Genomic DNA, 24,401 nt, shown 5'->3' with positions numbered 1-24,401 from the left:
CACACACTCCTCCCACACTTGTCTACTTACTTCATATAAGGCCTAAACTCCATTCAAGCATCTCTAGAATCCAACCTTACCATGAACATCGGGCTATTTTTCTTTTGTTTTTTAAAAAAGATTTTATTTTTATTTATTTATTGATTTATAAATAAATATTTTATTTATTTATTTTTAAAGATTTTATTTATTTATTTTTAGAGAGGGAAGGGAGGGAGAAAGAGAGAGAGAGAGAGACATCAATGTGCAGTTGCTGGGGGCCGTGGCGTGCAACCGAGGTATGTGCCCTGACTGGGAATCAAACCTGCGATGCTTTGGTTCGCAGCCCACGCTCAATCCGCTGAGCTACACCAGCCAGGGCCAGGCTATTTTTCTTAATACCCCACTCTTGGAATCAGTTATTTAAATCCTCTTTTACTGTCCATTGAACATATTCTCCTTTCCCACTACAAACCTTTCTCTTCCTCTAGTGCTGAAGTAAGTATTTATTTTGTTTGTGAAGACTCTGTTGTCTGATATTTTTGTTTAATTACTTTGGTTTAATTCACTGGATTTATTTTTTGTGTCTGAAGGTTATGACAAGTTTCTTAAAGGCAGAATCTTTGCCTTAAGCTTTTCATTATTTCTATCTGCCCCCTACCATTCCCCATCTATTACAATGTATTCATCAAAGAAGTCATGCAATGTTGTCTGATTGACTAAAATCAAAGAAACCTTCTCTGTGCCTTCTTTATTTCTGGAGAGCATTGATTTTATGCTTCTGAAAGTAAAATAATAAAAATTAATATAGAGATGTAGTGTGTAGGTGTTAAAATACATACTACATGAATCTGAGTTAGAATGTATGTTCCTAGAGGTAAATATTTTGGTTGGTCTGTATACGATGAACTGTTCCAGCTGCTTCATTCAATAGTATTTGTTGCATGCTTATTTTTTGCCAGTACTTTTCTAAGCCCTGCAGATATGGCAGTGACCAAGCAGAATAAAATCCATGCCTTCATGGAGCTTACATTCCAAGGAAGAAGACAGACAATAAATGACATAAGTAAAATGCATAGTTTGTCAAATTGTGGTAAGTGCTTTGGGGAAAAATAAACCGGAAAAGTAGTTTAGGGAGTGTTGAGGGTGCAGGGGCTCACTGCAACTTAAAAAAGGGCAATTAATATTTTCCATACCTGGCATAGAAAAAAGTTGATGTAATACCTAAGCATAACACAATTAAGATCGGCTTGAATCAATTCGCCTCAGAAAATGTGACTAGGAATATTTTTCTCATGACTTAATTTTAGTTGGCTTTTAACAAAGACTTCAAAAAATGGCAGCTTATGTTCAATTTTAGTTCAATGAAGAATACTTCTCATACATATGCAGCCTGGTTTCAATTCTATTTCTTGGGTTGGATCATTACCAAGATCTTAACAAGGAAAATGAAGAAATATGTATGCCCAAGGAATTGACTAACCACTTATACCCACATTAAACATGTTTTCTGCATCCAGAAGCTGACTAAAACCAGACTAAGACCCAGAAAGGATTTCTTGGCAAAGGATCCCTACTTGCAAAAATAATTCCAAGACTTGGGCTGAGCTCAAATTTTAGGATTTATGTTGACATTCAAGACTTATCCTTTCATATTACCATGTGAATAATTTGACCAAATCACACAGACTCCCAGAGGTTTGGTCTCAAAAGGTCTAGGTTTAAGAAGGATATTTTTCATCTCTCTCAGAATTGTCCTTTATTATAGTAAATCATTTTTTTCATTAATAGAAGTATAATAATACTTCTATTAACGAAAAGGACACATTTCAACATCACTTTGTCATAGAAAATGTGTAATTAAACCAACATACAAGGCATTGGAATCCATTCTTAGGAGGAAGGTTAATAGGAGATAGGGTTAAAGATTTTATTTGGCTAAAATAATACCACGGGAAGTTACCCCATTATGTTAAAGTATAATCCACTAATCATCCTACTAACTGACAGTAGGTAATTTCTAAGCCTGATTGAAGAGATGAATGGAGCACACTGATGACCTGCAGACGGTGATGGTTAGAGGTGATAAACTGATGCCAAAAAGAAAAAAAGAAAAGACTGGGAAAAGTGATAGTGCCAAAAAAGCAAACACTTCACAGTTTTGCTTGCAGTCCTTGCTATTAACAGTTGTGATGGACAAATCCAAGCTGTGGGTTGAATGTGTGTGTGTGTGTGTATGTGTGTGTGTAACTTGAGATGAATGACAACAAACTAATAATGCTTCCCATAATTTATCAAGAATTTTTACTTGCTTTTTTCTTATCCCCAGCATTGAGACTGTGAAGAAAGATGTTTAGTCCTAGATAATTGTATAATGAGGTATTACATCACCAGACTACATAAATAGATGCCATATAACGGTATACAAGTAAAAATAGATTAAATAAATTTCCTTTTTTAAAAAAAGCACAGAGAAACTGCTTACCTGATGTGCATTAGTGTGAGGTCTATTTTTGGATACTTCCTGTACTAATACTTCCAACGTACTTCCAATTAAACTTTGCAGCAAACAATTTGTTTTTGTTTCTCCAGGAACCTCTGATACAGGATAATGGGCAGGTGTGCTGGACTGGAAGAAAGGGTGGGTACCTTATTTTTTAAGGGTAAAGTTCTTATTCACTCTCCAAGAAAGGAGAGGAGCGTGGTGTGGAGAGATACGCCAGCTAAGGTGGGTATCTCAAAGACAATGAAAACAAGGAAGCAAGCATTTGTAAACTGAACTCATTGAAATGAAGGTCTCCTTCAATGAAAAGTTTTCTATTTGTCTGGAGCAGAAGCTCACGTCGCCTCATTTAACACCACAAAGCTTGTAATAAATACCTTCGTGTATTGACAAATCCATTTGCTAGATAGCACAGTCTCACAAGAATATTTTGAAATACTTCATAATATATTATGCACACTAAGCTGCTTCCAAATCAAAAGAATAAAAGCAAAACCTTAATTCAAAGTTAGAAAATCAACTCAAGTAATCCATTTTAGGCTAACTCTTTAGGATAGAAGACATTTTGGAAGGTCTCCATCTTCTCTAAGACTATTTTTGAATGAGTGATGCTTTTCATACTTGTTCTCTTTACACTGGAAGGGATGACAAAAACGTGATGTTTTATAGTCTTTGATAAAATTTTTTCTTTACAGGAGCAAGTCTCAGTCCCCGGATTCTTGCCATGTATGTGTGTATGCCTGCCATGTCAGGCCTGCCACGTCACGTCATGCAGGTCTGTGACAACATCTGATTTCAATTTGCTCTAAGTAATTTTTGCCGCCAGCTACTGTCATGGACTTGTTCCTCTGTGTGGTTTATCCTTCTTTTAAAATTGAATTTATTGGGTGAACTTATTGAATTTAATAACATTGGTTTTAAAATGCTTTAGAGGTGTGTTCCTATAACATACTCTCTGTACATCGTATTGTGCATTCAAGACCCCAATTCAAGTCCTCCCATCACCATTTATCCTTCCTTTTTACAAGCGATGTTCAGGTTACTTACATTAGTTTTAGGTTATCGTTACTAATTTGTCTAAGGAATTGTTTTATTTTACAGTATAGAAATAGATGGACTTTCTAAGATCTCATTCCTCACTGGGGAGTGAAGGGCTCAGCTAAAGAATAGTCAGTACGTGGATGGAGCTAATAACCTGAGCAGGGAGAGGTCAAACGCCTGTATGTGTTCCATCAGTTCTTATGCCAAGCAAAATAAAAATAAGTTTTTGGTGGCCTTGGGTATCAATTGCTAATCCTTCATGTTCTTTACTTGAGAAAATGGTGAAATGGACATCCAGAGGAAGACATATTAAAATATTTTCCCCCATAGATGGATTTCCATTCATCTTCACAATCATTTTTGTTGTGGATGCTGAGACAGGTAAATGCAAGGCTGCATCTGGCTGAGTACCAGTTTTGTGAAGTAATTTGGCCCACACAAAGATGAAAATGGAAACTTTGGCCTCATAAATTGCTATAAGTCTTAGGTAGGTCTGCTTATGTCTGAAAGCCTGAGATTTTGTCAGGATCTTCTCAGAAAACAACAAAAACTCAGCATAGATTAATTAACATTTTCAAATTGCTTCAAGATTCTTAGATGAGATACCCGATTAAATCTAAGCCTAGACTACCAAGATACTTCAGATCCTCCTCTAGCTGCTCCTTCTCTGTCTCCTTTGCTGAATCCTCCTCATCTTACTGTCTTAAGGTTGGAGTGCCCCACAGCTCACTTCTCCAGCTACATTATCTAGTTGATCTCAACCAGTTCCATGACTACCATCCATATGCTGACAATCTCCACATTTCAGTCCACCCCAGATACATATATCTAACTGTCTACACCTATCTTCACATGGATGTTTAACAAGCACCTCAAATTTACCATGTCTAAATCAGAGTTTACACATACTACACTCCCCCCACTAAATCTGCTTCTCTCTTTCCCCGATCTCAGTGAATGCCAGCTCCACTCTCCCCAGATCTGAGACCAAAATCCTTGGGATCATCTTTGACCCTGGTTTTTCTTATTTACTTGGGATCATCTTTGACCCTGGTTTTTCATATCTAATGTATGAGCAATTCTTGTGTGCTTTATCTATTAAATAGAATCTGACCACTTCTCTTCATCACTCTGACTTTACTCCAGGCCTTCTGTAGTTTTAATCCCACTAGGCGAATCTCCTTACTTGCTCTCTTGCTTCCCTACATATGTTGCTCATATAGCAACGGGGCATCTTTTTTTAAAAAAAAATTTATGAACCTTTTGAAACACACACATAAATATACATAAATGGTGATTAGCATCACTTGGAAGGCTTGTTACAGCACAGACTGCTGGGCCCCACCCAGAGTTTGATTCAGTAGATCTAAAGTAGGCTTGGGGAACTGACATTTCTAACATGTTCCCAGATGCTATTGTTGTCCAGCAGGCATACTTGGAGAACCACCTGCTACATTGTTCTCCTTCCCGTTTAGAAGCCAGGCGAGATTTGGCATTAAGAGTCTCCGCACTGCTCTTCCCGGGGTCCTGAATCTCTTTGCATTACTCATGATTCACTGTATTCTGTGTCTGTTTAAACGTTATCTTTTGAGAGGCCTTCCCTGGCCACTCCTAAAATAGCTTTCCATCTTTTCACCCTGAGCATTTTTCTTCATAGTAGGCAGGCGTCGTTTCCCTGTCTCCCTTACCGATCTAGGTGGACAGCTCCATACACGCGCAGACCTGGGTTTGCTCTCTATCGTATCCCTGACTCCCAAACCCTGCCGAGTAGGTGCTCTTTTCATGAGAATGGATCATATACTGAGGAAGGAGGCGCAGCTTCTTGCTTGGGACACTAGATAGGCAAATTCGTTCCTTCTTGCCTCAGTGTCACCATTTGTAGAGGAATTGGTTGGTTATGCTTCTGTTTCCCACCACCCTGGGCACAGTAGGCTCAAATCCAAAGAATAAGGTGAACAACCTGTGAAGCAGAGCAGTAAGTGCATAGCGAGCGCTATCATGCCCTGCTTTCGAGCGCTCTTTCCCTGCATGACAACACCCCTGTCCGATTTTCTAGCTCTCCCTCCCGGGTGACCCACAGACCCCACTGCAGGAGACGTGGCCCCAGTCCCGTCCACGGGCCGCGCCTCCGCACGCCCGCCCTACTCCAGCAGCAGTATCAGCCGCCGCTGCAGCACCCGCAGCCGCAGCAGCAGCAGCTTCAGCAGCAGCTTCAGCAGCAGGAGGAGGAAGGGGAGGTGCCGAGGGAGGGGTCCCCGGCCGCTGCGGGAGGCCGCCTCGCCGTCCCGTCACGGCGTCAGCGCCGGCGGGGCCGAACCCGGAAGTGGCCGAGCCAGAGCCGCGCGCCCGCCAGTCTCGCCGCCGCCGCCGCCCCGCACTCGGGCGAGCGCGGTAGCCTCGCAGTCAGAGGAGCGCGCCCGGCCGAGCGGGCCACGGCCGCGGGGGCCGCCGCCGCAGGTGGTGGCGCTCAGTGAGGCGGATGGAACGCGGCTCCGCGGGTGGGCATTGCCGGCGTCCGCGGCTGGAATGGTGCTGGCAGCGGTGGTCCGTGCCTGCGTTCTAAAGCCCGAGAGGAGCCACAATGGAGACGCCGCCGTTGCCTCCCGCGTGAGTGAGCGGGCGTGCGGGCGGGCTGTGCCGCTGCGGTGCGGATAAGCGCGCCTCTGCGGCGCGTGTCGGCGGCCGCCGGCGCTGCTTGGGGACGGTAGCCCGGTGCCCGCTGGTGTTGGACGCCGGGAGCCGCCGGGGAGCCGGGGGCGGCCGGAGGTGGGAGCTGCAGGGCGTGACAGGCGCGGTTCCCGCAGTCCCGAGGCGGTCGCGGAGGGAAACTCAGCCTGGTCTGGCAGTGACTTAAAACGCTGCCCACTGTTTCCTGGGAAGGGTCTTCCCTATCCCAGGAGAATAGGAGGTTCGGGATGGGGCTGTGGTTGGGGACTCTGCCCATTTGTGTCTACCTGCATGGAATGCACGAGCTGCTCGTGTCCAGCTGGCCGACCCCTTTCTAAGGGATGGTAACAGGATGCACGGGAGTCCGTTGAAAAAAGGATACTGGAAAGTACCAGACGCCCGGCGTCTAAATGAATTGATCTTAGGATGCTTGCTTCTCCAAATTTCTAGTAAAATTAATTGAGGAGCATTTACATCACTGAATGAGCAGCGGTTGTTCAGGGCATGTGACCTCTTTTACCTGGCACTGCAGAAAATTGTATCCAGAAATCAGAGCATCTTCTGTTTCCTTGGTACCCTGGGCAGGTTAGTAGTGTAGGACCTGCAAGGCACAGGTGTCTTTTTTCCGTGGTATCCAAATACATTGAACATTACCTGCAACAAAATTACTCTTCAGAAATGATAACAGCTGAACAGTTACATGGGAGATATTGAAGGTATTGCATTATTGAGTACAAGATTTTTATTTTTACCTTTTGGTAAAAGTGAACTATAAATCCCTGAGTTCTGAGATTTTCAATTTTGATTTGCTTTTCTTAGTTTCATTTTTATCAGGGAACAAGAGCCCTTTGAATCTGACTTTTCAAACCGCAGACACACCTCATTTTGAAGAACGGCTTACCTTTTCATGAGAGTTATTCATGGAGACTTATCGTTTTTTACTGCACCCAGCCTCTTGCCATTCTTTAGTAACATTCCAGCCAAAATATGGAACTGAGGCTTGGGCTCAATAATGTTTTGATGCTGAATCCTTTTAGGAGATCTAATAGGATTCTGAAACTACAATTTCTAAAAGTGCCGTATGGAATTTTTAGCTTGAGTGGAACAGGTCATGGGAATCTAAGGAGCAGATGATAAGACTCTTGAATTAACCCTCCTGAGCTGATACAAATGAGGGTTCAGTTGCTTCATGATCACTGTGGCTTTGAGAGCTTTGTGATCTGGTTTTGCTCTTTAGCAGGTTCAGAAAGGCTCCTGATTCCTAGGAAACATGATGGTGGATTGTTAACAGCAGCAGTGTCAGCACCAGCACAAGTTGTGTCCAGGCGCAAGAGGCACTTAAGGCAGAATGCTACCTGTGTATGGACAACACATAGTGTATACAGTATACCCTGTAGGTATGTTACCTGTAGCAAGCCTGCCCCCTTTATATCAGTTCTCTGCCATGCCTTTTTAGTTTTTTGAGCAGAGTGACCTAAAGGAAAGACCAAGGAGATCTTAGAATGCAGGTGAAAAAAGGGCGTGGAAAAGCAGGCTCTGTAGAGAGGGAGTAGAGACATAGCCAATGATTTAAATAGAAATAATTAAAAATTATGGGGGGGGGAACACTGTAAAGTATATGATTGTCTAACCACTGTGTTGTACACCTGAAAGTAATACAAAACAATGTAAACTATAATTGAAAAAAGCCAAAATTGAAATATTTGTGTGCTTGCAAATGTGGATTAACAGAATCTAGGAAAGATAGGCTAATACAGTTTTGGTGCCTAGCCCAATTCTTTGGTATTGAGACTCCATCAGTAGTGCTGGAACAATGATAAGCTGAGAGATAATAGAAAGCCCGGAATGCCAGCAGTGATGAAAGAATTGTTAAAACTTCTTTTAATTGTGGGTGGCCAAAGTTGGTGAGACATTTGCATTGTTTCAGTTCATTTAATAACAAATACAAATAGGTTTTTATTTTTACTTGGTCTGTCTAGGATTAATTCTCATCCCAGAGCTACTCAGAGAGTTATTTACCTTTCTGCTTGCACTCCCACTAACTTGTTTTTTCCTTCTACTCTGAATCATGGGTGCTGAATTTGAGAAATGCAAGCAGTGTCTTTGGGAAGTTGCTTCTTCCGGACTCCCTGGGCTAGAGCTAGACTAGGACAGGGTTCAGTGGAAGTTATTGGGAGGGCTCAGTTTTTCATAAGGTTAGATTTGTAGCCTGAACTTTAAGGCAAAGAAAGATGTTTGACATGGACTTACAGTGCCTTGGATGATGTCTTAGGAAACTGGGACTCAGATCCTCTTTGTGTATCTGTTTATTCGTTCTGCAAATATTTGAATGCCTGCCTCTCTGTCTGGCATTGTGTGTGGTATTTTTGCTCCTACCTCTCTTCTAGCAGTCAGTTTTACATTGCTTTCAAATCTCACCTGTTCCCTTTCAGCCTGTTGGTAAATTTTCTTGGAGGAACAGAGATGACTGTGCCCCAGGCTCCCTTGTTCCTTCAGTATGGGCTTGTTGAACTTAGGTTTTGATCTCTTCTCTTTCCACTCCTCAGCCTTTCTGATTATCGTATAAATTGTCATTGGGCTTTAATATCTCTGCTTATAGTTTTTTTGCCTCTTTGAGTACATGTGGCATTTCGATGTGTTGCATTTTGAGGCCTGGGTGATATTAAGGCCATGGACATGTGCTTCTGAATCTGAAATCTCTGCAGCTAAAAATTAGATGTTATTAATAAAGGAAATGTACAAAAGGAAAGGTAAACTGATAAGCTATGATCTCAGGAGATTTTTATATATTCTAGCTTTTAGAATTATTTTTAAAAGGCTTTTCATAAATGTTAAGTTAAGGGAAGACGAGGTATAGGACAGAGTTCATCCTTTGACCTCCCTTCACTGAACAGTTTTCTTGGCCTTTGTTTTCTTATTGGTTCCTATTTCATAAGTTGGCTTTCTTTCTTCAGGCTTTGCTTTTTTGCTTTTTCTTCTCAAAACTAAGCAAATATACTTCAGATACAACCATATCTTTTTTTCAGTTGATTCCACTTCACTGGAGACTCTTGAACTTCAGAGGTGTTCAAGCGTGGACTGCAAAACATCTCGTTGACCCTGTTCTAAGGAATTATAGTAGAAGATTGGTTGGGTTAGAGCAGAAGTTCTCAGATTTTTGGATTTTACTGGCTTGTAAAATTGAAGTCCAATATAGAATTGCTGAGGTTTTTTTTGCTTTGCCAAGTAAAGAATTAATTGATAATAAACTAATTATCAACTGTCAGTTTTAGGAAATCTTACTGCATTGCCCTCATTTTGTCACAGACTAGTTAAAAGTTTGTTGAAGCCTGACATTTGTGATTCACTGGCCTGGATGACCTTTAATGCTCTTTCTAATCCGAAGATTAAATTTCTATGACTTTAGAACCTTGCCATTGGTTATCCTAATATCCATTTGTTTGTTTTTTATAGCCCACTGGCTATAAAAGTTGAACCAGTTTTTTGTTTAACTAGTCCTAAGTAAATTGGGCATCACTCAGATCATAGGTGAACCTCCTCAATGATAGACAAGGACCTTTAAAGTATTTCGGAGCAACAGTAGCCCACAATGTAATGTTGAAAAACATATGAATCCATGTGGGTTGAAAGAAGTGTCATATATAAAGAAAATTTCAAACTGTACTTGAGAACTTGAGAAGTGGATTCTGAACTAGGTAGCATTTATGTAGTAGTCTTAAAAATTTCTGTTGCTGGGAAATCACTTCTCCCCCTGCCACCAAATACCCCCCAACCTCTTATTTCTAATTTATATTTTCTAATGCATTTAGTAGGTATTTAGTAAATATTAGTAAGTATGCTTTTGTAAATGTGACTCTGAATTTACTCATCCATGGCTGTTATGGAACTGCACCAGGAATGTTTATGAAAATAATCCAACTTTTTTCTTAAGATCAAGGTGATACGGAGAATGAAAATTACCTTTCAGATGTTTTTCTATAGAATTTTACTGAATTCTAAATGTATCTACTGTTGAGGAAGGTCAGGTTTTTTTGTTCATATTTATTAGGCACCTGGGATGACCAGGCTTTGGGAATAATCTCAGAAAATAAAACAAAGTTCTTTTCCTTGTGGCTGAAACTGACAGCAAACAAATACGTAACACAATTATTATAGTGGGTGGGTTAATATACTTTGTCTTATGCACTTTCTTCATTTCAGACCCTTGGCATTTGCTAAAGTATTTTTTGGACCAGTTCTGTTCACTGATTCTGCCTTCAAAAGCAAGCCTTTGCTTTCCATAACACCACTTTTTCTTGGTTTTCTCCTCTAGTTTTTGAGTTGCTTAAATGGGATTTATTTGTTTATTTCTTTATCTCACTTAATCTTGTCATCAACCTTCCGTATAGTGTGGGCCTCTCATAATTATCCTTTTTCAGAAGTTAAATTACTTTCCCAAGCTTACAGAGGAGAACGTAAGACTCTGTTGGTCACTGTTTTCATCTTCCGTGGCTTTTCTTCCATTGCTGTTGGTTGGCAGTGTCTGTTTCTCACAGATGCAGGCCTTGGCCAAGTCTTTTTCAATCATCTGTTAACCACTGAGTTGTGGCTCCATCTGTATCTTAAGACTGGGCTGAAGAGCTGTGTTTCAGCCTTGAACTTTGAGCTTCTTATAGAACATTTACTGTTAGCTCAGACCATATCTCAGATTCAGCATTTCTAAAACTGTGTTCATAACCTGTTCTCAAACTGATTTCTCTTTATAACATCTCTACTACTTATCCAGTGGAGTAATCAGTCTATCCAAAGCCTTGGAATGGTCTTTGATTTCCCTCTTTCATCACTTTCCATATCTTATCAGCTCCCAGGAACTGTAGAGCCTTGGTTTCAAGTGTCTATTCTGACCGCTATTATTTTGATGAACAGATTTCATCACTTGATACCTGGATTTTTTTCCTGCTGTTGAGCTTTGTTTTCTCTCCCCACCTTTCAGACTGCCTACTATTTGACCCCCTTCTCCCTGCCCCAACATCTTAGAGGCATGTTAAATGACTTACCGAAACCAGACATCTCAGCCTGGTAGTCAAAGCCCTCCATCATTTTGACCATATCTTACGTGTTCAAAATCTGCTTTATCACACACCAAGAGTCTCCAGCCATTTTTCATACTGCCTACAGTTAAACCAACTTGGAGTTCCCCCAAGAGTTGGAGCCTCCTATCCTTTATAAAGTCTTTCCTGTTTCCTACCACTCATGCCAGCTCTCTTTGCATTCCCATAGTACTTACAATCAGTAGCCCGTAATCTTGCACCTGTGTACTAACTCGCGCCCTTCCCTACTGGTTTCAGATGTACCTCCTCAGATGTAACTGAAGAAGGTTCCTGTGCTCAGCTTCTTTCTGTCCCTCTCCTGCTGAGCACAGGGCATGCAGTGGGCACCTAGGCAGTGCTTGCCTGCTTGATTTATTAACAGTGGTAGTTGTCTGGAGTATTACTAATAATTTTAATTGACTGTTGCAATTAAAGATGAGGAAGGCCAGTAAAGTCCATAAAAATGTATCTCCATATTCAGTTTAGCTCTTAACGTCAACATTTTTCTTCTGAACTCTGTGTTTACATTTGTGTAGTGTTTAGTATAGCTCCCTGAGGCAAGGAGGTGAGGTGCTATCATCTTTGACTTTCAAGTTACATTTTATGTTAGACATATTTGTGGAATAAGAAAGCCTTATTTTATCATTAAACAGTCCAAAGCCCAGAGAGGCTAAGTAACTAATCCGAGGTCAGCTGGTTAGTATTTGGCACAGGCGGGAGTACAATGCAGGTCATCCAGCCGATTCTGGTCCTCTTTTTTTAGTGCCTTTGCATTCAGTGCTGGAAAAGGTAGCCCAGTGGATGGAATTGCCACATCATATTGCTGCCTTCTCTTACCAGCCAAGTGATGGCAATACTCGGGGAAGTGGCAAAAGGAAGGTCAGAAATATGAGTGATAAAAGACACAAATGTTTGAAATGGATCATCAGCCTCTTTTAGCACTTTACAAATACCCATTTGACAGTGCTTTGTTAATTGTTTATAAAATATTCTCTAAAATACGAATGATCTTGCATAAGAAATGCTTTTACCCTGGTCCCTTTCCTGGTAACAGTCACTGTCAGGGACAAAAAGTGCCTGATTATGCGCTGTTTGTCATGTAGGTGGGAGGGAGAGAGAGCAGAGTTGAACTGCAGTAGAGCTTTATACAGCTCTATTGTTCTACTGTCTGAGAGCAATTACACCGCACCTTCCATCAGCCTCCCCACCTCAGACGTCTCAACCACCTCCTGCCGAAAGCTTCCGCAACACACTCGACAGGGAGAGCCCCGCAGCCGAGCCTTAGGGGCCTGAGGAGGGGTGGCACGCAATACCTCAGTGCTCTGCTGTACTTGCTAGCCCGTTTTAGTAACATTGGGCAGTTCCAGTTTTTCTAGGTGTTTCCAGGTCTGGAAAATTGGAAACATAACTTTTAGTGATATATGTACTATACTGATATATTCTGGGGCATTATTATGATATTGTCTGTGAGATGACCTGTGACTGGGCAGGAGGTGTTTTTTAGTCTCACAAGAGTTCTAAATCTCATATGGAGTTCTAAAACTCCACCTACTGAAGGTACAATTCAAGTTCTTACATGTCTCTAGGGTAGACATTAACATAGTAAAGCTATGTTTATTTGGTAACATTACCATATGTTCATAGGTTGCAGTTAGTCTACTGGTTCTGGACTTAATAAAAGTTTAAATTCTAAACACTTGAAGAAAATTTGCAGAGCATGTCTCTTTGTCTTTAGCTAATTGCAAAAATTGAAATCACAACTCTACCACAAACCAAGGCGTGTTTCCAATAGAAAGAGCCCCCTCTACTTTTACAACCTCTAAGAAATATAGTGGTTGTTTGGGTGAGATGAAGGATATGAGAGTATTTTGTTGGGGCACTGTAGAGTGACATAACAAATATTAGTTATATCACTTCCGATATCCTGGACTTTGTGTATGGCAGCAATGTTAGTACAATAACCAAGTTTTGCTAGGAAGATGATAAGCAGGATGACAGCAGAGAGAATCAAAGTGGTATCATAAAATAATGGAGAAACTTCAGAGCTGTACAGCATGGATGGTGACTTTGAAAACAACAGCTGCTGACGTGAACTTGGCAGAAATTTGTGAGTAATGGTGGGTGACTCATTGCAGGCAGGGGAGTCTTGCAGCTTTTGAGGTGAAGAGGCAGAAGGGAGAGCAGAGATGGTGGCCACCAAGGGGCTAAGTATTGGTGTTCTGAATGTGAAATGTCTGGTCCCCTGTTAAATTTTGCAGCGGTATCATTCATATGAATTAGCATTGTTTCTACCCGAAGACATTAAAAACAACCAGCCCATATTTTCTAGTGTTTGTTCTCAATCCGAGATGATTGTCCTAGAGTAGGAGTTAAGTGGGTGGTGGGGTATATCACAGCGCTTAAAAAAATTATGCATAGCCTCCTTTCACCCCTACTCCTAGAGATGCTGTCATTTTGATACAATTAGTGCTGTAAAAAGGGCTTTCCTGAATCTTCTTGTGAAGAGGGATGGTTAAGCGTAGCTTGAAAAAAATTGCTTGGGTCATTCAGATTCTGTGCCCCGCCCCCACCCCATGGGAAATCACTGTTCTCAAGCAAATGATGTACATGTAAAAAAAAACTGGACCTAATTTTTAAGGTGTCCTCAAAATTTTTGTGGTAGGTTTAAACTTTGCCTGGTTATGGAGTCTTGACTCTTAAAAGGAAACAGCCCAATCTCTGTTTGCTTTTTCTTGGAGAATTCAGTTATTGTCAGTAATGTGTTCTAAGCCAGAGGTAGAAGTTACATGGTGTGCCCTGACAGGTGGCTCAGTTGTTTAGGCATCATCCTGCAAAGCAAAACGCCACCAGTTTGATCCCAGGTCAGGGCACATGCCTGGGTTGAGGGTTTGGCCCCTGGTTGGGGGGTTTACGAGAGGCAACGGATCGATGGTTCTTTCTCACATCGATATTTCTCTCCCTCTCTTTCTCCTTTTCTTCCCCTCTCTCTAAAAATAAATAAATAAAATCTTAAAAAAAAAGTTACCTGGCCTGAGAAACCGCCCTTGCCCACAGCTAGGAATTTGCCTAAGAGGCAGTCATTGAAAGCAGGCTTTAGAAGTAGCTATCACAAAGCACAGTGGTGGGCTGGGAACCAAACCCTTGGAAGCCTCAAGTATTTTAGAGTATGTGTTATGACAATAGGCCATTGATAATATTAAGACAGTGAATGGAATGTAGTTAGGGGAAGACTTAAAAAGTGAAAAACCTTGGAAAAGTATCTTTTCCAGATATTTTAAAGAAGACAGTTCTCAGAATGAAGAGCTTTTCTGGAAAAGGCCAGCTAGCTCTTCGCTTTAAAGGGAAGCAGGGACAAGATGTGACACTGCACTTAACAATGGTGTAACTTTGTGTTACCTTCCACTTAGCTGCTTCCTAGTGTATGGGCATTTTCCACATCTATAGTTTTAGACATGAAGTGTAATGTTCTATTACTCATTTCTGCTACTGAATGAGGGGCCATCTAACACAAAACCAGATAGGAAATGGGAAATTATGGAGAAGGCCTTAGTGTTGCCAATGTAGACCTGTGCAGCAGGGAGCTGTATTTGTAAGTGGCTGTCAGTACAGAGAACACTTAAAAAAATTAATGTTATTTCTGACTCATTGCTTTAAGCCATTTAAGAAAAAAAAAGACTTATAATAAAGTTTTTTTTTGCAGAGTTTCTGGAGTATATAAAAAAGTGGAAGACAAAAATAGCTGTAAGAGAGCACTGATGTAGACACTGACTGTTGTGTGGTAGCTGACTTAAAGTTGATTCTCTAATGCAGGAGGTTTTAATTTCTAATTTCTTAAGCAGATGTAAACATTCTCGACTCTTAATGATATGCCTTCTAGGACAGAGATGCTTTTGCTTCTATTCTGAGCATTTTCTGGAAAGCTTTCTATGATAGTTTGCTAATCCTCAATAATTATATTTTCTGTCTGTTGAAAACTCAAGTTATTAAACTAGAAGCAGGTATAAACATTATCAAATTGCTATATATGTAGACATTCAGTGTTACATGGTCAGTTTGTGTAGGTTACATATATCTATGTAATTTCCCCCTTTTCCTACTGTCTTCTTTATGAAAAAAAAAATGGTGTGAAGTGGCATTATGAGAATATGTCTGTCATATACCATAAAGTGTTTCCCCAGTCTCCTCCACCAGATCTAGATGTTCTGCCATCTTTTGACTTCTAGACTCACTAATTCTTCTTCTTAGGCCAGGTGTAACTCAACCTCTATATACACCCACAGAAATGAGAGGCCACAGGGAGCAGAGTACCCTATCCTTCTGTTGTCCCACTCCAGCTGTGGGCTCACCTACTGGAGGCACTGCCTTGCCCTAAGTCTTACCTTACAAATGTAAGGCCTATTTAAACACTCTCAGGTGGTGGGGAAGCAGGACTGATGCTCACTTGTTCTAGGCAAGCTATAGAATAATCAGCTGTCTGGGTGTGGATTATTGGGAGTGGGAGCTGGTGATAGGAATGAGCAAGGTTATGTTGGAGGTTACCTTAATGTCCGGGTGCCCGAGTTTCATGGCCTCATGTACCATCTAGGTCAGCAATTTTCAACCAGTGCGCCACAAGAATTTTAAAACATGCAGTACTTGACTATTGAGTCAGGGGCACTGACCTCTTTTCCCTTAGACTGTCAAATAAAAAAATAACAACAGCCAACACAACAATAGCTGTCTGGTGTGAATGAATCAAAATTATACCTCTTTTTTGTCTGGTCAGCAAAAAATATATTTTTTGGTGTGCTGCAGAATTTTAGAAATTAGTTTGTGTGCCATGAGATGAAAAAGGTTGAAAATCGCCGATCTAGGTAATCAGTGATTTCCACATTGCTATGTGCAGCTAGATTTTTCTCTCCAACTGTGGGCTCTAGTATCCATCTGGTATCTTTTTGACATCTTTACTGTGAGGTCTGGTATCTCAAAGCCAACTTGTATAAAACTGAGCTCTTGATCTTACCCCCAAACCAGTTCTACTTGCAGCCTTTCCCATTCAATTAACAGCAACTCAATACTTCCAGTTGCTCAGACCAAAAACCCTGGAGTCATTCTGACTTTCTTGGACATGCTACATGTGAACAGAGCTTGCATTCTGTGAACAAATCTTGTTGTCACTACCTTTAAAATATGTCAGAACTGAGCCACTTCTCACCGCTGCTCCTGTCCCCACTGCTACTACCCTGCTCTGAGAGACTGTCATCTCCTACTGCATTACCCTCCTCGGTGGCTTCCCCCACTTTCATCTTTGACCTATACAGACTATTCCCAACCAGCAACCAAAGCGATCCTTTGAAAACATAAGTTGGATTGTGTCACTCTTCTGCAGAGATTCCCCATTTAATTAACTCAGGGCAAAAGCCAAAGTCCTTACAGTGTCCTACATGGTCCTGCATGATCTGCACTCCCCTGTCCCTGCTGGCCCCAGCCCTGGTCTCATTGCATACTCCTGACTCTCTTTACCTTGCCACTTTTCTTTTCTCTGTAGCTCTTACCATTTTCTAACACTCCACCTACTTTAATGATTTGTTGTGTGTGTTATTCCTCCACACGAACCCTAGACTGCATATGAGGACAGAAGTCTTCGTTTTGTTCATGGATGTATTCCAAGTGCCTAGAACAGTGCTTGGTATATAGTTGGCACTCAGAAAAGTTCCTGAATGAATTAATGAAAGATAATATTTAAAGTTTCCAATTAGCAATAATCACACCTCATAACCTCATTGGCTACGATACTGCCACTGTGCAAAGCAGAAAAGATAATATTTTAAAAATGAATCAGCCTTTCAGAAATGGGTGAGTAAAGGAAGAGGTAATAAGAGAAATACAGCAATAACTAATGATGTTTGCCTGTTGTTCTTGGGTGCTGTCTATACGAGTACGATTTTTTTAAAAAGATTTTATTCATTTATTTTTAGAGAGGGAAGGGAGGGAGATAGAGAGAAATATTAATGTGTGGTTGCTGGAGATCATGGCCTGCAACCCAGGCATGTACCCTGACTGGGAATCGAACCTGCAACACTTTGGTTCCCAGCCCACGCTTAATCCACTGAGCTACGCCAGCCAGGATTTCGAATACGATTTTTTAAGGCTTATTTGGTATCCTGATTTTTTAATTTAATGGATTTATTGAAGTATAATTTACATGCCAATAAACCTCATCTACATAATTGTACGATTAAGTGATTTTTAGTAAATTTCTAGAGTTGTGCAACCATTTTCTCAAAGTTCCCTTGGGTATACTAGCAGTTAATTCCACCTCCCTCACTTCCTCTGCCCTCTAGGTGCCCTGGGTTTTTTTGCTGTTTTATGTCTCTCAAGTCTCAAGAGAATAATTTATGCAGTGATATCAATATAACCTTGTGCCCTAAAAATTATAAATTTAAATATAAAATTAAATACCCAGTGCTAAATGTAGGAATTGGTATTGAACCTTAGTGAAATGAATGAGCTTGAGAGTCAGACAGGCCTCTTACTCTTTCATTTACCAAGTTACCCAGATTATTTTTGGCCTCAATCTCTTCAGCCATTAAATGGGGATACTAATAGTAATTACCTCACAGAGTTGTTGTGGGAATTAAGCAAACAGTAAAAGAAAAATACATACTATAGTTGTTGCCATATAGTCAATACTCAGACTTTAGCTAACATGATTAATGTCTTGAGAGAGTAGGTTGGAAATGGTATATGGGATAAATAACCTTACAAGGGTGGGAGGCAGGGATGGCTGGGGTGGCAGGAAGTGGTGGGGGGAAAATGGAGACAACTGTACTGGAGCAACAATGAAAAAAAAGTTAAAAAAAAACTTAACAAGTAGACAGCAAAATTCAAATCAGATGCTAAGTTTCTGAAATTTGTGTAAAATATGATTCTGTTCCTGTCTTGGTTTGTAAATACTATATGACTATAGCAATTGTAAAAACAGGTTAATTTCCAATGGAGGAGATAATTTCTTAGCATTTTTATTTGGAAGTATCTGCTGAACCATGTTTAGTGAATTGTCAGTGCTCATGTTTGACAGAGCTGTGATACCAGGGAGGTAGTTACCCACTTTTTTGTTAAAGTCATAGTAACCATCAGAAAATGTTCTAAATTGTGTCTTAATTGTACATTTGGGTGTACCGTGAGTATAAGTATACTCAGCAGTGAATGTGGCCAGGACATTCATTGTATCTCTTGCAGCCAGATAAACCTGAACTAAATTATCTTTAATAAAGTTTTTTTTTCTGTTTTTTTTTTTTTTTGTTCTTTTCTTTTATGTACAGATGCACAAAGCAGGGTCATCAGAAGCCTCTCGATTCAAAAGATGATAATACTGAAAAACACTGCCCAGTGACAGTGAATCCTTGGCATATGAAGAAAGCTTTTAAAGTCATGAATGAACTAAGAAGGTATCATCACATTAACATACATGTAAACATGGGTATCTCCCCTTTTTCAGGTGTTTAATAGTAAATATACTCTTCTTGTTTGATACATAGAACATTAAAAGCTTTTTCTGCGAGTGTTTTAAAGGAAGAAAGAAAGCAGATAATTTACCAGAAGTGTGAGTGGTGTGAGGCCACTCTGTTTATGTGGCAGCCACAAGCCCCGTGGCCGTTGTGAACGCAGATGTTCTGTAAGTGGAAAGTACATGATGTATTTCGGAGATTTAGTACAAAAAAAGGAATGTAAAATTCTTATTAGTAAGTTTTTTACATGTTTTATCATTTTGAAATAATGTTTTGGATATTTTGGGTTAAATGGAATTATTGAAATTTATTTCACTTTTTATTTTTAAATGTAATGACTAGAAAATTGTGACTTGCATTATATTTCTGTTGGACATTGGTGGTCTAGGGTTTCTAATTTGTTATCGCAAAGAATACGGAAAGAAAACTTCTAGATAGAGAAAAATGTAGCACTCTTCTAGTGGTGGTGATAGTAATTTTGGGGGCCTGTCCATTGCTTAGGTAATTCTCAAATGTGTTAAGAGTCACTGTAGTGAAAAGAATGATTCTGTAGGTGGATTGAAAGAGGAGTAGCTTTTCATGTTTTTAATTAGAAGAGTATTGTATGTATGAGCAATGTTGGTTTTGTGAGCATTTTGTGAAAGACATGTATTTTTTTCTCATCATTCCCTTTGTCAAAGTACTTTACATATAGTTAAGAGGTTGAGCTAAAAAGGGAATGACTTAAACTTTCCCTTAATGGCTCTATGCTTTGTCTTCCTGAAAGCTCATCTTTAGGTCCATCATTTGTTCATTTGTTCTTTAGTTAAATTAAGGAGTCAGTAAATATTTATCTGCTGGTGATGGGAATACAATGGTGAAGCCAAAACAGACATGGTCGCTGTCCTCATGATGCTTATGGCTGATTGCAGGAGACAGGCATTAATCAGTCAAAGAATCTCACAATGTCAATGGCAGTAAGTGCTATAAGGGGGCCTCTGGAGGCAGATAACAGAGGTCTGTGAAGGAAGGAAGGAAGGAAGGAAGGAAGGAAGGAAGGAAGGCAGGCAGGCAGGCTGGCTGGCTTCCAGAGAAGAACAGAATAATTCTGCTGAGATCTGAAAAGAAGTAGAGTTAAAGAAATGAGGTCCAGATGGGGTGGAAGGGATTAGAGAACAGTGTTCCAGCTAGGGGATGGCGGCACTCAAATCTGTGGTGGAGGGAGCTGGCCTTCCTGGGGAACCGAGGGGCGCAGGTGGCCAGTGGGTCACAGCAGGAGAGGAGGCTGTGTGGGTAGGCGAGGGCCAGCATTCTTGGGCCCTTATACATTTTGGACTTTGTTTGGAGTTACCATGGGAGAAAGCCACTTGAGCAGGGTTGTGAGATCAGATTTGTATTGCCAAGAACACAGTGGCTAGTGGTTGGAGAGTGGATTGGAGAGATGGACAAGAGAAAGTTAAACTGAATATTGGAGGTTTGATTTGCTTCCTAGTGTTGATCTGACATTTTCAGTAAGTAGGTTTTCATGAAAAAATATAGCTGGGATTACCCAGCAAGTGTGGCCATGCTGTTTCAATATTTAAATCTCATAGCAACAATATTTTTTAGAATGTAAAGTGCAGTGTTACTAAGTGGAACTGTAAGAAAAGTAAGAAAAATATTCAGGTCCTTTTGTGACTGAGATCTTTAATGGTTTTTCTTTTTCTTTGAAAAGTTTAGAAAGATTGACTTTAAATAGTCCTATTTGCATTTTGCCCCCAATCCATGGGGTGAGGATTGGTAGCTGTGGTCTTCCACTGGTGTTGTGTGAGTGCGTGTCTTTGAGCCTTAACTATAAAGGGCGGGGAGCAGACAGGATGGAGTCTGAGGTTCACTGCAGCGCTGGCAACGTTCTCTGAGCCTATGAGATTTTTCCTGCTTACCTGCACATCACATGGTATACTTGCCTTGTCCTAGGATTGTTTAGCTGTAGCCTTCATCTACCTATTTGTTTCATTTTGGGCGTGAACTATATGGCTGTGAAATAGTACCTTCTTGTTGAGGCTGATTTTCAGAACAAAGAATGACCTTTGAATAGCTGGAGCATGTTGGCTGCCAGATCCCTTAGCCAGGATTGTTTTAATGAAGTCATCAACTGCTATTGTTTTTAAAAATGAACCCTCTGTGGGATTCCTTAGACTAGCCACTCGCCCTTTTTTTTTTTTTTGGTATTTAATACCGCTCTCTTTTCTCCTACCCCTTACAGCTAATTTGAGTAATTCTTTTAAACAAATCTCTGAAGAGGCTACTCCTTTACAGCTGAAAATCACTTCTTACGTCCTGCCCTTGCATCAGTTCCCTGCTGCCAGGAAAGGGTAGCTGAGAGTGACTTCCTGACCGCTGGGAGGGGAGAACTTGCTTGTTCTCACCGCTCCGCCCTTGGGCTGTCCCCTCTGCTCGGCCAGCTGGACGCCAGAGAGTTTTGAGGAACTTCTGGCTGGTGGAAAGTGAAGTTTAAGGAGTAAAAGTCATTTTTTTCTAATTATAGTTGGTGTGAAGTGCGGTTGTGAGGGTGGGAGGACAGTTTTGTAAAGTTTCAGTTATAGAATTAATATAGTTTATAGAAAAGAAATGTTACATTTTCTTTAAACAAACTAGGTTGGTTTTTTTTTAAGATAGGAGGCCCAGATACAGTTCTCTGCCCCAACCCAATATAAGCTTGAATAACTTAAAATTATTTGGATTAGAAATCCTGCAATCACTTGTAAATAGTGTATTCAGCAAGTGTTTGCAAACACCCAGTTCTCCTTTAAAATCATCTAGCATTCCCAAAAGGCTGGGAGCCAAAAAACAGTGTCAGACTTGCCCATGCCCTTCAAGTGCCTAGATTGCTGCAGGAGACGCCAGGGAACAGGATGAGGTGGTGGAAAATTGTTCGCAGAATGTACGTGCTGAAAAGGATTCCCACAGGACAAATCCACAGCCATCCAGAGAGGTGGCTTCAGCTGGGCCTGATGGGGTGCAGTAAGATTCATACAAAGGATGGGAGAGAAAAGGCAGTTCCTGGTCTGGATAATTACATGAGCTAGGCAGGGGGTGAGCATAACCTGTTGGATAAAGCGAATCAAGAATTCATACTGGGAAGTCTATAGAAAAGGTTAGGAAGCAGGAGAAGCACAGTCTTGTGGCAGGTTTAACTGGTGTGGTTACTTTGGACCTAATCCTGTGGGCAGTGGGAATCAGTGAACGTGTTCGAAAAGGTAGTAGCATTGGCTGGCTTCCAGGTACTGACTGGGCCCGACCCTGTTTAGCTTCCTAGATCAGACAAGATCAGGCGTGTTCACCGTGGTTTGGCCTTAGACTCGCTAGCAGCATTGTAACATTAATGGTGTCACGGGAACAGCCTGGCAGTGTAGTAAGAGGACAAGTCAAGTGCAGCACATACCTCTGGTGGGAAATTCATCTCTTTAAGTTTTCCGAACATGGGTTGGGGGAGGGAGAGGAGTTTTTCAAAACACTAACATTTTCAAAGTTAAGCCAATAGATCTTTGCAGAGAGCTTTGTATGTGACACACAGTGTTGGGTTGCTGGAGGAAGCAAAGAAACAGACTAAATCCCAGATCCAAGTTTTATGGAGAACATTAGATTGTGAGCTTTTTGAGATGTCTGTAAAAAGAGCTGTCAGAGTTAGCATTTTGCCTTTAAATACATTATAAATAAAACCCACTTCGATTTTCTAGGATATGGGATAAGACTGTATTTGAGCTTCACAAATTTCAGTGAATATTAGTGGGAGCCAACCTATTACTTGTTTAGAAGAAAGATAATTTTGATCCTTAAGTTATATTTAGGAGTTAGAAGTTTTCAGTAAGGATAAATCGTATGAGACACTTCAAATGTTCACTTAATAGATAAGCCACAAATATTTGGCCATTCAGTTATAATAGCAGTTCTTACATTCTAAAACATATTGTAAATAAAACAGCTCTCTCTTAAAGGAGTGCTTATTTTATCCCCCCCCCCCCCAGGACTTTTAGACATTGTGTCCCCAGATCACTACTACGATAAAATTTTCTGTTGTGCATCTGTGAAAAATTTGAGTTGTGATTCTTTTGGTTATTTGTGATTTGTTGCTTAGATGACAAGTGAATTAAACAAGAAACTTAAGTGAGCCTGCCTTTCTCTTCATAGCTTTATATCACTGTTTTTACGAGAGATTTTAGGAAATTATTAGGATGTGAAATTTTTATTGCTCAAGTATATGTATTTTTCTACAATAAGACACTGTCAGTTTCTTTTGTTTTCGTGTTATACTAGCATAGAATATAAAACATTCCTTAAAGGACAGAACAGTTGGAAAGAACCCACAGATCATGCAGGCTTCTTTGTTTAGGAGGTTTGAGGGATATTTTGAAATTTATAGTCTCAATTTAACTAGTAATTTTCCACAGTGATTTTTAAGCACTCAGGATCAATCTTTTTTAAAATGGTTCTTACTGAGCATGGACAGAATCATATAAAAATTTCAAAGGCTGAAGAATGGGTGTTAGTAAATGAATTTACTAACACAACTTCTATTTCTTGTTCTCTTCATGTTGCTGAAAAATTAACATGTGTGAGGTAGTTTTCCACTTCAGAGTTAGCTCAGCATCCCATCTTAAATCAGAAAACCAGAAAATCTTAGTTTGTCTTGTTTTTAAAAAATTACTGAAGCTCAGAGTATCTATCTTGTGATGTATTTCACCAAATTAAAAAAATTAACTTTTAATGAGGAAGTTCCCTTTGTACATATTCTACATTTTCTACCAGGTAGTGGAGTTTCCATTCACACGTTTAGGAGCTCACCCCTGCATTCGTTTTCCTCAAATCTTTTAATTCCCTCATCTCTCTACTGTGCTCCTTCCCCATCGTGTTTTTCTGTCCCTCACGTCCTCTTTCACTTTATTTCTGATTATTCTTTTCACCTTCTCTCAGTGGTGACTGAGTATTCTTGCAGGTCCTCAGATCAGGAGGTGTTCCCCTCCCTTCCCTACAGACAGTAACTCGCTTTCCCCCATGTGTTCTTGTGGCTCCGTTGTGTCCGTCTTCACTGTTATCCTGCTGCCTTGATTCTGTCTGAAAAGAACACTTAGATTCTCTATTCTGGAGCCCCTTACTAGTTTAAGGCAGTTTCTCAGTCACTGACTGTAGTAGGTCTTCCTGCAACTTTCTAAGTTGACTGTCACTGCTTCCTGCTTCCTGTTCGAAGGTCTCAGTGGGTGCAGATCTGTTGAGGCGTGCTGTTCTTCGGGACTCTTAGTGTGGTGGATCTTATTTCACCCAGCATCTAGGTTTTCCTTGTGCGGAACTGCCACAGACATTCGAATGCAAACCATCATGGTTTTAAGAAGGAAAAGAAGAAAGACAGCAGTACCCTTGTCTTGGCGTTTTGTTGTTTAATTTTATTGGCTTTTTAGCCAGGTTGCATCTGCCTCGTCTGTTAAATGGCATTGTCAATTATAGGAGGTTTGGTTAAATATGACTAATTTAAGTCAGCAGTCAGGTAGCCTTTCACCTTTAAAACAGCTCATCTCCCTACCCCACCTCCCTACATGCCGGGTGGTCAATACTCGGTGAGGGTGCGGCTGTGTTCTGAACAGCAGCCCCACATCTGGCTCGCCCCTGCTTCCTGATCAGCTTTTAAATTCTGTGGCC

The 24,401-nt window shown here is 40.6% G+C and overlaps 1 protein-coding gene and 1 non-coding gene across 5 annotated transcripts in view; one reads left to right on the top strand and one right to left on the bottom strand.

Moving 5' to 3' along the window:
- Nucleotides 1-5,870: 5,870 nt before the first annotated feature.
- KLHL2 (kelch like family member 2) overlaps nucleotides 5,871-24,401 on the top strand; it is a 79,515-nt gene continuing 60,984 nt past the window's right edge. For 2 of the 4 annotated variants that reach the window (XM_036031931.1, XM_036031929.1), the window contains exon 1: nucleotides 20,221-20,239. Coding sequence is in view for 1 of the 4 variants with exons in the window: in XM_028519829.2 (XP_028375630.1) it covers nucleotides 6,105-6,130; nucleotides 18,564-18,689 (152 nt within the window). In the remaining 3 variants the exon portion in view is untranslated. Of the gene's footprint in view, nucleotides 6,131-18,563; nucleotides 18,690-20,220; nucleotides 20,240-24,401 lie in introns of those variants that run through there. The other 2 variants (XM_028519829.2, XM_036031930.1) reach the window with 2 other exon arrangements.
- LOC114504484 lies at nucleotides 16,910-17,051 on the bottom strand. Its single transcript, XR_003685229.1, has one exon. It is a non-coding gene; the product is annotated as a U4 spliceosomal RNA (small nuclear RNA).

This window comes from Phyllostomus discolor, chromosome 8, assembly GCF_004126475.2.
Source record: "Phyllostomus discolor isolate MPI-MPIP mPhyDis1 chromosome 8, mPhyDis1.pri.v3, whole genome shotgun sequence".
NCBI classification, from domain to species: domain Eukaryota; kingdom Metazoa; phylum Chordata; class Mammalia; order Chiroptera; family Phyllostomidae; genus Phyllostomus; species Phyllostomus discolor.
Note: the sequence above shows the minus strand (reverse complement) of the source record. Positions and strands in the feature narration are given on the sequence as shown.